The sequence below is a fragment of the Papio anubis genome, chromosome 5, assembly GCF_008728515.1.
Source record: "Papio anubis isolate 15944 chromosome 5, Panubis1.0, whole genome shotgun sequence".
In the NCBI taxonomy this organism is placed as follows: domain Eukaryota; kingdom Metazoa; phylum Chordata; class Mammalia; order Primates; family Cercopithecidae; genus Papio; species Papio anubis.
This window is the reverse complement of record NC_044980.1, coordinates 165490376-165502534: the sequence shown is the minus strand read 5'-3', so window position 1 is coordinate 165502534 and position 12159 is coordinate 165490376. Positions and strand designations below refer to the sequence as shown.

Here is a 12159-nt window from a genome sequence, read left to right as displayed (position 1 = left end):
CTTTCTCTGAGAAGCCATCTCCAATCAGCCTCAGGCCGGATGAAGTGCCCCCATGGGGCCCTCTGCAGCCCCTGAGGTCTCCCTGTTATTACTGGGCACATGCTGTGATTGATGTCACTGAGCATGCGTGGACTGCATTCACAAATGAACAGTACAGCCCACACTGCCCCGTTAATACTATTGGTGTCTTCCCCTCAAAGCTGTGAATTCCTCAAGGGCAGGAGGTTGTCTTACACGTCTTGGGGTTCCCCAGGGGCTGGCACTGTGAGCTTAAGTGGGGAGCGTCATCTTTAAGCAGCAAAAGGCCCACTGAGCCAGGGAAGACTGTGGGTCTTTCCTGAGCCAAGAGCTCACCTGAGCTGTGCAGGCGAGTACCCTCAGGGAGCCACTTGGCTTCCTCACCACCCACCGGCAACGAGGCTCCACAGAGGAGATCCAGGTAGGCAGGTGGGGAGGAAGGGAGCGGCTGCGAGAGGGAGGGAAGGGCTCTGTTCCCTGCTGCCCCTGCTAAATTTCCCACATCTGCTTCAACCTGTGCTTTCTTCAACAGTTCATGGCATAACTGAGCCCCTGCTTTAAGGAAAGCCCACATGAGAAAATAAAAATGTAAAACTAATTCATCAGGCAGTTATCATTCATAGAGAGGAAACACCTTTCCCTCTGAAAGAGATTCCAGGAAACGTCAGCATCCCCAAGTCAATTAACAGACCCAAGCACTGGTCACCCAGCAGCTCACATCAGCAAATGGGAGAAAGCCAGGCCTTACACGTGGGACAGAAGTATACTTCACGTGGGAAAATGTCTACTGAGAATAGGCAGGAACTGGAAAGTAGAGAAGTGGGCTGGGTGTGGCCTGTGGCAAACTGTGGAGTCCATAGAAAGCCTCCCAGCTTGGCACATGGCTGGAACCAAGGGGTCCCAGGGCAGCCAGATAAGCGAAACCAGAAATCTGGGGAATGAGGTGAAATCACCAATTAAAAAATGATGCCAAGTATTTTAAAAATAAAATAATACACAAAGCAAAGCAAACACTTCTGTGGGTCAGACGTGGCCTGAGTATTATCAGTTTGTGAACTTGGCCTTAAATCTTGAACATGAAGTATTTTTGTGTCAGAATAGTCAGTAGAATGAAAAATATAACAAGAAGAGAGAGAAACATAAAAGTTATAGAGCCAGAAGGGAGCTTCGAGATCATGGAGTTCCTGTGTGGTCAAGAGGTTTCATCTCAGGGATCAAGTCTAGTGGTTGCCAGGCTGCTAACTAAGGCTGAGACCTGACTCTGCTGGAGCCCGGAGATAGATTAGCAATGTCTGCCAAGGACAAGGGAATAGGAACATTTGCTCCATACTTTCTGGGTTTGATGAGTCCAGATGCATCTTAAAGGCAAAAACTGATCCAGAAAGCTGTACCAAATTGCCTAATGTCACAAGGAAGAACGAGTGTCCCATCTGGGGCTCTTCTCACGACACCCCCAGATGCCCCTAAATATTTTGATCTGCAGTCTACCAAAAATTAATCTTGGAGAGAAGCCATCTCTAAACCAATAATGCAAGTGGATAAGAAAATTTGATTTTTACAGTGATTCATTTTCTCCATGACTTCTTAGAGGCAACATCTTGTCTAAACAGCAAGGCGAGTCTGAACCCTGACAAAGCCATCTGAGGCTGCTGCCTCTGGCACACAAAATATCCCAGCTGAGGGACCTGAGCCCAGCCGAGGGGTCTGGCGCCAGAGGGAGCCTGGACCCACCAGAGAGCAGTGGCTTGCCTCCCAACTCGGCCCTCCCCATCCCACTCGGTGTGAGTCATGGCCAGCGACTTCAGTGTGCTGGCTGCAGAGTCCTCAGTTTTACTTGGCTCCTGAGCAAAATGTACTTTTCCAAAGGACACTCATTCAACTGAGGCTGAATTTTGCAATTCCCTGGTAGGGGTGAGGCCAGCCTCCCCTGAGCACACACTGTCCTGGGGAATGGGGACCAAAGAATGCAGTTGTCACCCCCCTCACCTCCTCCTTCCTCCTCCCCAGGGGGGAAGATCTGTCTATACCCTGTCAGGGCCCTGGCATGCCTGCCATCCCCTCAGCCTCTGCTAGTCACCCAACAGCAACCATTGCCTCCCTCTAGCTCCCCATGCAGGGTGCACTCCTGAACTGGATTTCAAACTACACCTGACAGCAGGCCTGGAAAAGATGAGCCCCACAGCTAAGCCAGCCAGGGAAGCCCCCACACAAGGCAGAGCCACACCCCACTGCACATCACTGCTGGGGTTGTGGTGGCTCAAGCACCAAGTGCATTGTGAACCTGTTTAACTTTTGTCCCTCTTTTAAAACATAAGATTTTTCTAGAGCAGTTTTAGGTTTATAGCAAAATTGAGCAGAAGATAGCGATTTCCCATATCCTGCCTGTCCCCACACATGCACAGCCTCCCTCACTATCAACATCCTGTACCCGAGGGGACATTTGTTATGACTGATGAATGAACACTGACTCATTATTCTCTCTCAAAGTCCATACTTTACATCAGGGGTCACTCTTGGTGCTGTACATTCCTTGGGTTTAGACAAATGTATAATGACATGTATCAATCACCGTAGTATCACACACAGTGTCACTGCCCTAAAAATCCTCTGTGGTCCGCCTATTCATCCCTCCCTCCCCCCAGCCCCTGGCAACCACTGATCTTTTACTGTCTCCATAGTTTTGCCTTTTCCAGAACGTCACAGAGTTAAAATCATACAGTATAGAACCTCTTCAGATTGGCTTCTTTCATTCAGTAAGAGGCATTTAAGGCTCCTTCATGTCTTTTCACAGTTTTCTAGCTCATTACCTTTCAATCCTGAACAATATCCCATTGTCTGGATGAACCAGTGTGCTTGGCATTTCAATCCCCATGGATTTTCAGAACCAGGGGCTCTACTGTCTCACGCATTAGCTGCATGACTTTAGACAGATTCTTCTCTGAACCGCCAGTGTTTTTCATCTGTAAAATGGGGTTAAAATACTGCTTACCTCACAGAAGTAAGAACGCAGAAATGCACGTAAGGCATGAATGGCAGCTCCCAGCACATAGCAAGCACATGGTGGACGTGAGCTGTGCTTAACATCATCGCTAGCACTGCGACTGTCACTACATTCCTGAGCTTTCTCAGGGCTTCTCTTTTCTGCAGAGCAGCATGGAGGGGAGTACAGACAACCCAGCTTTCGGCTCAAATCCTGCCTCTGCTAGGCAACTGGCTGAACCTCTTGGAGTCTCAGTTTACTCATCTGTAAAATGGGGAGGGGCATTACGTCTCCCTCCTAGGGAGATTTTGAGAAATGAATGAGATCACGAATTGGAATGTAGAAAGAACCCTTGGCATTCACTAGGTGCTCAAAAAAGGTCAGTTGCTCACTGTGAGGGAGAGGTCCTCCGTGCTTCCTGTGAATAGCCCTGCTGAGCCCAGAAAGCAGGGAAGGGAAATTGTGGGTATACTTGCAGACGGAGAGGGAAATCTAGACCCGCTGCCCAGCACCAGGGTTGAGAGCCCCTCTGCTGGTTCATGCTACGGTAGAGAGAGAAGGGAGAGGTAAGTGCCCTCCTGCCTAGCCCAGCCAGGACCCAGAGGACTGGGGGGCGGCGAGGACTGGGGGTGGAGTAACCTCTGCAGCGAGCCAAGGCCTGCCTGGCTGTCTTCTTGGTGTCAAATGACGGCAGAGGCTGGAACACTGAGGCAGTGGCCAAGGCCAGCCAGCAGTTGTTCTTGCGGCCTCCAAGGAGTGGAAATAGGGACAGGGAAAAGTTACAGGCAGCAGCCAGCAGTTCACAGCAGGTTCTGTGGAATTGCTGGGGCTAAGCAAGGACTCCTGTGCTCGCCTGTGAATTGTCCTTGGCCTTTCATCCAAACTGGACCTGCCCACCTGGGAGGTCCACCACCCCCGCTTATACCCAAAGGGATCACACCCTAACCATGCAGTGTCACTGATGCCAGGAGGGAGGGGCTGCCAGCAACCCCACTTTCCAGGTAGCACGATAAAGGTCACCCAAGGTGGCATCGCTGGCAAGCACTGGAGCTGGAATTCAAACCCTTGGCTTGCGGATCCCCCACAGCCTGAAGCCAAGGTCTGCAACGATTCTGCATGGCCACTGCTCTCCATCTGCATCATCTCCATCTGCATCATCTCCATCTGCATCCCCTTTCATTTCCACATTCATGCATTTGTTCATGCATTCATCCAGCACCCGTTCAGCAACTATCACTAGCACCTGCTCTGCTAATGATAAAAATGGGAGCCAAACAAAGGCAGTCTCTGCCTGCCTGAAGCTAGAGTCAAGAAAACCTCCAGTGAGAATGCAGAGTTACAGAATGAGATAAGCATCGGGGAAGACCCCTGGGCCTCCCTTGCCTCTACTAGACAACAGGCTGGAGAGTACAGGGCGGTGAGCCTGGAGTTGCCCTTTCTGGGTTCAAGTCCCAGCTCTGCCACTCTGCTAGCTGTGGCCTGGGAGAATTCCCTTCACTGCCCCATGCTTCCGTTTCTCAGGCTGTCAAACAGTGCTCACTTCACTGGCGTGCTCAGAGGGGGTTCGCATGTTAGTACAGGGAAAAGGCTTAGCACAGTGCCTGGCCCCCATGGGGGAGTGCTTCCCCTGTGACACAGTTGCAGGGTGTAGGGTACATGGAGGACCACAAGCATTTTCTTTCCAAAGGAGAAGCTCCTTCTCCCCCACAAATCCCTCTGAAGGCTGCCTCTGCAAAGAGGTGGCACCAGTGGACACAGGAAATTAGGCCCCAAAGAGGGGCATGGTGCATTCCCCATAGGTCCAAGATGAGAGAAAATCTAGGGCAGAGGCAGGGGCCCCCACCAGGTCATGGCTGCTGTCTAAGGGCTGTGAGCATCTCCCTCCCACTCCCACTTCTCTCCACTTCTCTTCCCCACTCCACTCTCCTCCTGCCTCCCCAGCTGGCCTTTCCTTCTGGACTTTGCTCCAACTCTCTTGACCTCTAGAGCATGGAGGTGAGGTTCTGAATCCCAGAAACACTTGGAACGTTTACATTAAAATTTAATTGGATTCGGCAATACAAAATAAGAAAAAGCAACTGTATACTCATTCAAATAAAGGATCTGTTAAGAAATTGTACATAGGTAGTACAAATTTCCCAACTTGCACGGGAAGGATAAATACCACATTTAGAAGAGTATTTCTCCTGGGATGGGATGGAGATGGGTCAAAATGGAAAGTGCAGGCAGAAGAGGAATATAGGAGCTTAAGGTTTGCTTCTTAGGATGGGAGGTGGGTGTATATTATTCTTTATGTGATTCTACATGTCCAAAATATTCTATGAAATAAAAAATAAGCTCAAAAGTACCCCAATCAGGTACTGTAACAATAAAAAAGAATGAAGCACTGATCCGACCACAAGAATGGATCCCACAGATGGGACATGGGATGAAAGAAGTCCAACACACACTGATCAGATCGTATGATTCCATGCATGTGACCTGAAGAACAGGTAAGACTAAGGCAAGGGGAGGGAAGTCAGGAGACAGGTCACCCCGCAGTGGGGGTGCTGGCTGGGAAGGGGCATGCAGGAGCTTTCTGGGGCACTGAAAGTGGTGTGTACCTTGATCTGGGGGTGGCCACATGGGACTATCAGGTAAAAAGCCATTGAACTGTATACTTAAGAACACTTTACAATCTGCAATACCTCAATTAAAAAATTCCTTAAACATTTAGAAAGAAAAAAAAAAAAACAAGTCATCAGCCACATTTGGGAATTCTTTGCACTGGCTTAGGTTAATATTAAAGAGACTGTTTTAGAATTTCTTTCTATAGGCCAGGTGCAGTGGCTCATGCCTGTAATCCCAGCACTTTGGGAGGCCGAGGTGGGTGGATCACCTGAGGTCAAGAGTTTGAGACCAGCCTGGCCAACATGGTGAAACCCAATCTCTACTAAAATACAAAAAATTAGCCAGGCGTGGTGGTGGATGCCTGTAATCCCAGTTACTTGGGAAGCTGAGGCAAGATAATTGCTTGAACCTAGGAAGCAGAGGTTGCCGTGAGCGAAGATCATGCCATTGCACTCCAGCTTGGGTGACAGAATGAGACTCTGTCTCAAAAAAAAAAAAAAAAGAATTTCTATAGAATTTGATATTTGATTCCTTCATTCGATCACTTCCTCTGGGAAGAGCGTTGAGCAAGGCTCTGCGGCAGATACACAAGGGAACTGCTCCAAGGCCCCAAGGACGTGAAAGTAAGCCAGGCTGACCCAGGCTGGAATCTTAATTTGCTCTTACTTGCTGTGTGAGCTGGGCTTAAGTGATGTCCCTCTCTGAGACTCAGTGGGCTGATACGCAAAACGTGGTCATGATAAAATGAGACAGTGTTCAGCACTGTGCCTAGCATATAATAGGTGCTCAAAAAAAAAAAAGCGGGGGGGACCTGTTAATATGGTTCATGCTTTAACCCCCTACAGCAATGCTTTTACCAACCGCAGATGAGGACAACTAGTGGGTTAAGAAATCAAAGTAGTAGATTGCAACCAGCATTAAAAAAAAAAAAAAAAAAAGACAGCCTGGTGTGGTGGCTCATGCCCGTAATCCCAGCACTTTGGGAGGCTGAGGCGGGCAGATCACTTGAGGCCAGGAGTTTGAGACCCAGCCAGGCCAACCTGGTGAAACTCCGTCTCTACTGAAAATACAAAAATCAGCCAGGTGTCGTGGTGCGTGCCTGTAGTCCCAGCTACTCAGGAGGCTGAGGCATGAGAATCATTTGAACCCTGGAGGTAGGCGGAGGTTGCAGTGAGCTGAGATCATGCGATCGCACTCTGGCCTGGGTCACAGAGCAAGACACCGTCTCAAAAAAAAACAAAAACAAAAAACTAATTGTCATTGCGTGTAGTAAGAGAAGCACTGTTGAGATGTTTATGTTTTGAGACTGGAGTCTCCCTCTGTGGTCCAAGCTGGAGTGCAGTGGCGTGATCTCGGCTCACTACAACCTCCACCTCCCAGGTTCAAGCGATTCTCTTGCCTCAGCCTCCCGAGTAGGTATGCACCACCATGCCCAGCTAATTTTTTTTGTATTTTTAGTAGAGACAAAGTTTCAACATGTTGGTCAGGCTAGTCTCAACCTCCTGACTGCAAATGATCCACCCGCCTCAGCCTCCCAAAGTGCTGGGATTACAGGCGTGAGCCACTGCGCTCGGCCATGTTGAGTTTTCATACACTGTACACTGGGTTGTGATATAAAATGTATTCTTCAGAGAGTAGATGTCAAAAACGATGAAAAGCCCTGGTCTGTTGTGCCACATGCAGTGCTGTGACATAGTAGGTACCAGCTCCATATGACAAAGCCCTGCTCTCGGAATTAAGTCAGAATAATAACACACTAGGAGGATAATTCTAACACCTCTAAGAAAGTCACATGTTTGTTTTTTTTCTTTTCTTTTCTTTTTTAAAGAGCCAAAATGCTATGAAGTAGAGAGATCAGGGGCAGCTGCGTGGAAGAAGTGGCTTCAGATCTGGACCAACAAAAACGCTGACTTGAATTCCTGGAAGAGAGAGGTGGGCTGGGCCATGGGAGGACTCCTGGCCACTCAGCCTGAAGGTGCGACTGGACGTGCCCAAGGAGTCTGTGTCTCCTGGCCCTCCGGAAGGAGGTGCGTGGTTCTGGGAGGCTGCACAGTGAGTATACCTAAGACGGTTTTAGGTGAAAACCAGAGAGGGCAGCAAATAACACAAATCACCCACAGAAGCAGTGATTATTTTTCCACTTTTCTTTCAATTCTCATCATCGAGTTTAGAAAAAAAATCTCATTTGGTGCCAGCAGGTCTTTTGACACTTAATAATCACACTTTTTTAATAAAAAGAACACTAGGCCAGGCACGATGGCTCACGCCTGTAATCCCAGCACGTTGGGAGGCAGAGGCAGGCGGATCACTTGAGGTCAGGAGTTCGACACCAGCCTGGCCAATATGACGAAACCCTGTCTCTACTAAAAACACAAATATGGGCCGGGCGCGGTGGCTCAAGCCTGTAATCCCAGCACTTTGGGAGGCCGAGACGGGCGGATCACGAGGTCAGCAGATCGAGACCATCCTGGCTAACATGGTGAAACCCCGTCTCTACTAAAATACAAAAAAAAATTAGCCGGGCGAGGTGGCGGGCGCCTGTACTCCCAGCTACTTGGGAGGCTGAGGCAGGAGAATGGCGTGAACCCGGGAGGCGGGGCTTGCAGTGAGCTGAGATCCGGCCACTGCACTCCAGCCTGGGCAACAGAGCCAGACTCTGTCTCAAAAAAAAAACACTAATATGAGCCAGGCGTGGTGGTGTGCTACCTGGAGTCCCTGCTAATGGGGAGGCTGAGGCTGCAGTAAGCTGGGACTGCACCGCTGCACTCCAGCCTGGGTGACACAGGGAGGCTTTGTATGTAGGTATACATGTGTGTATAAATAAATAGAAGGCTAGGCTTCAGGCATGGAACCGTCTACCAGCAACAGCTCTAGGATAGAACATCCATCTCACTGCTTTGACTGTCACAGGTGCCTTGGACTCATGGCAGGTCTTCCATTTTTAGAGATGAGGTAAAGGGTTTGCCTTTTAAAACTCATCTATGCAAGCTTTTTAAAAAGTGAGTCCATTTAAATAAAACACAAAGCATATAACAGTATGAGTAGATGTAGGTGCGGCACAAACTGTGATAGTGGCCTTAGAGTGATTGAAATTTGAGAAACACTGGTAAGGACGTCCCAAATTTGAGGTTGGGGAAGTTTTTCACATCCTGACATCAATAAGTGCCACTAAAGGACACGTTCCCTGCTGAGTCAGTGGAGAACCAGGCTCCCTTCAGGAAGAGAAAAGTCAAGGCCGGCCAGCCAGCTTGCTGCGGAGAATTCTTCAAGGAAATGGGATTTTGTAGCCGAAGTGCATCTACCTTTGTGCTCAGGAGTGCCCATCACCATTGCCGTCCTCACCACTAGGCCTTTCTATAAACACGTGCCCATTTGTGTGGCCTCGATGCCGTAAGGAAGTCTCCACTTATATCTTCCTCTACTGCACTTCCTTATCTCCCCCCTTACCTAGTGCCATCCTTTTTTTTTTTTTGAGATGTAGTCTCACTCAGTTGCCCAGGCAAGGTGGCTCACACCTGTAATCCAGCACTTTGGGAGGCTGAAGTGGGCAGATCATTTGAGGTCAGGAGTTTGAGACCAGCCTGGCCAACACGGTGAAACCCTGCCTCTGCTAAAAATACAAAAATTAGCAGGTGCAGTGGTGTGCACCTGTAATCCCAGCTACTCGGGAGGCTGAGGCAGGAGAATCGCTTGAACCTGGGAGGCAGAGGCTGCAGTGAGCCGAGATCGTGCCACTGCACTCCAGCCTGGGTGACAAGAGCAAAACTTCATCTAAATAAATAAATAAATAAATAAAAGTTCTTGACAGGAATTTATAAACTTTCCAGTGGGCAAAACGAGGCCTTGAGGTAAACTATGTCTTTCTACGTTTCTACTGAAAAGTAGTCCACACTGCAAAGCGCTTTTTCCTTTTCACTTCCTCCTCTTTTCTTATTTTCTGCCCTTACCTTATTCTGCCCTGCCTATCACCCTGAGTTTTAGAGCTGGGGAGCACCCAGCTGTCCTGGCAATGCCAAAAAACAGAGCTATGCCGTGTACACTTTGTCTAAACAAGGCCAGTAACTTGCACTTGGGCTGACACATGCATTATTTACCAATTCCTAAGTACCTACTATGTGTCAGGCACGGTGCTGGGTGCCTTGACCCAAATAACATGCCTTTCATCTTTACCCCAATGTTAGTAGATCAGTGTGATGCTTCCCATTTTACAAATGAGGCAACTGAGGTTCATTCATTCAGCCAACGAGTAGTCAGCATCCACAAGTGCCAGGCTCCACTGATGGCACTGCAGCAACAGGCATGAACAAGACAGGCCAGGCCTGTGCTCTGAGGAACCAAGGCTCCCACGGAGGGTACAGATAATAAACAAGCCAAAAGGAGATGGGACTGTTCCAGAGAGTGGGAGGAGCTATGAAGGAGAACAGGGGGGTCTGACAGAGCCAGACGGAGAGCACTGCAGACTGGGTGAGGTCAGGGCAGAGACCCGAGGGAAGGGAGGCACCCACTCTGCCAAGGGCCCGGGAAGAACATTCTGAGCAGAGGGAATGGCCAGCGCTTGGCCACGGCTCTGAGGTAGGCGTGAGGCTGGCCTGTGTCAGGGGCAGCAGTGGTCACTGCGGCTGGCACGCAGGGAGGAGCAGGTGGCACGGGACGAGGTCAGCAAGGCGGATGGAGGACACATCCCACAGGCCCTGCAGGCCACGGCAGGACTCGGCTTGTTTTCGGTGGTGGATTTGAAGCAGAGTGCAGAGTGCCCAGGAGGGTGGATAAGTTTCACCCAGAGTGACCCCAGGCGGTCACTGCCAGGGCCGGTCTCCGGCCGAGGCTGGCTGAGCCTACATCCGCCCTCGCTGGCCCTTCCTCCTCACACAACGCCAGCCCAGGCCCTCAGGCAGAGCTCCAAATGCTGTGGAACTCTGGCTGTGGAATATGTTTTTGTGCTCACAAAGAAACACAGGCGTGGCTAACACCCTGGACTGCTTCCTCACACAAGATCATTCAGAAGCCCCACCGTGGATCTGCAGATCCAGAAGCACTCAAGCACCAGTCCCTCTCCTTGTCCTGACCCCAGGACCCGGCCCAAGGGTGGCTTCCTCCCAGACACCTGCTGGCCCAGATTCTGCAGCAAAGCCTCGGAGCAGTCTGTTTTTCACGGTCACAGCTCTGAGGCTGCACACATGTTCCCAACCCTGCATCCAGGGAGCTCTTGTGCATGCAGTGTGGTGCAGTGATGAGGGGGCAGATGCAGGAGCCGGGAGGCCTGGGTTCAAACCCCAGCTCTGCCCTGGCTCAGGGCAACCCTGGGCAGGTTAATTAACCTCTCTGTGCCTTGGCTTCCCAATGTGTAGGTTGTTCCTAATGACTGGGTGTGGGGATGAAGCATGTTAACAGATGTGAGGGGGCAGAATGGTGCAGGCATAAAGAGAACCCTATTCAGGGCTGGCTGTGATTGTCATCATCACCAAAGTCCTTCAAGGTTGCCACACCTCTCCACACCCTCCTGCCCTCCTCTGCTCCCCCATCAGGGAACTGATGAGCCCACTTGAGCGCACGGTCTCACACACCTGAGCGACTGAGGCTGGAGACACGTCTTGTTCACCTCTGTCCCTGCCCCTCCCTGGCACTGAACCAATGCTGTTCAGTGAAAGAATGAATAAGAAATGAACAAACACATAGGAGCATGGGACAGTTAAATGTGCGTCAAAGGTAAGATTAAAAGCTTGAAACTTCTCAGGACAAGTACTTTCAACAGAAGCACCTCTGGCAAAGCTGAATAATTAAGAAAAGGCCTGTAGGCAAAGCACAGCTTAAAGGCAAGAAACAGTTGGGAAAATAGAACAGAGCTAACCCAGCCGACAAAAAATCCAGAAGCCCAAAGTACTGACTGGAGTTTGGAGTTAAAGAAACCCGGCTTCCAAATCCTGAAGCCACCACCTATGGGCCATGCTGTGGTCTTGGCAAGGCCACTGTGTACAGCTGGGCAGGCTGTCCCCTGCCCAAGGGCACCTGCAGAGGACAGGAGCAAGGGCTGCAATCCAGCCCAGGCTCAGCGCAGGAGGTGTGAGGGCTACGGAGGGCTCCAGGGGCCCTAAGAAGGAGGCTTTTAAGGTGATTCCCTCAGAGGTAGCAGAGAAGCGACCAGCAGCACCAGGAATCTGCGGCAGCTCTCTGAACCCCGGTTTCATCCTGTGAAGTGGAGCCAATGAGAGCAGCCACACTTCACAAGGTTGGGATGGCACTGTGACCTTTAGGACATTTTTTTTTTTTTTTTTTTGAGACAAGAGTCTCACTCTGTCACCCAGGCTGGAATGCAATGGCATGATCTCAGCTCATTGCAACCTCCGCCTCCCGGGCTCAAGCAATTCTCCAGCCTCAGCCTCCTGAGTAGCTGGGATTACAGGCGCCCACAACCACACCCAGCTAATTCTTGTATTTTTAGTAGAGATGGGGTTTTGCCATGTTGGCCAGACTGGTCTCGAACTCCTGACCTCGAACTCCTGACCCACCTTGGCCTCCTAAAGTACTGGGATTACAGGTATGAGCCACCGCAC

At 50.2% G+C, this 12159-nt stretch overlaps 1 protein-coding gene across 3 annotated transcripts in view; it reads right to left on the bottom strand.

Moving 5' to 3' along the window:
- The window catches only part of ERGIC1 (endoplasmic reticulum-golgi intermediate compartment 1), a 122183-nt gene that overhangs the window by 82347 nt on the left and 27677 nt on the right, over positions 1-12159 (bottom strand). The window contains exon 1 of one of the 3 annotated variants that reach the window (XM_009209581.4): positions 2826-5815. The exons of the other annotated variants lie outside the window; for them this stretch is intronic. Within the exon in view, the coding sequence (XP_009207845.1) occupies positions 2826-2890 (65 nt within the window). The 5' untranslated portion in view covers positions 2891-5815. Of the gene's footprint in view, positions 1-2825; positions 5816-12159 lie in introns of those variants that run through there. 3 annotated transcript variants of the gene reach the window in all.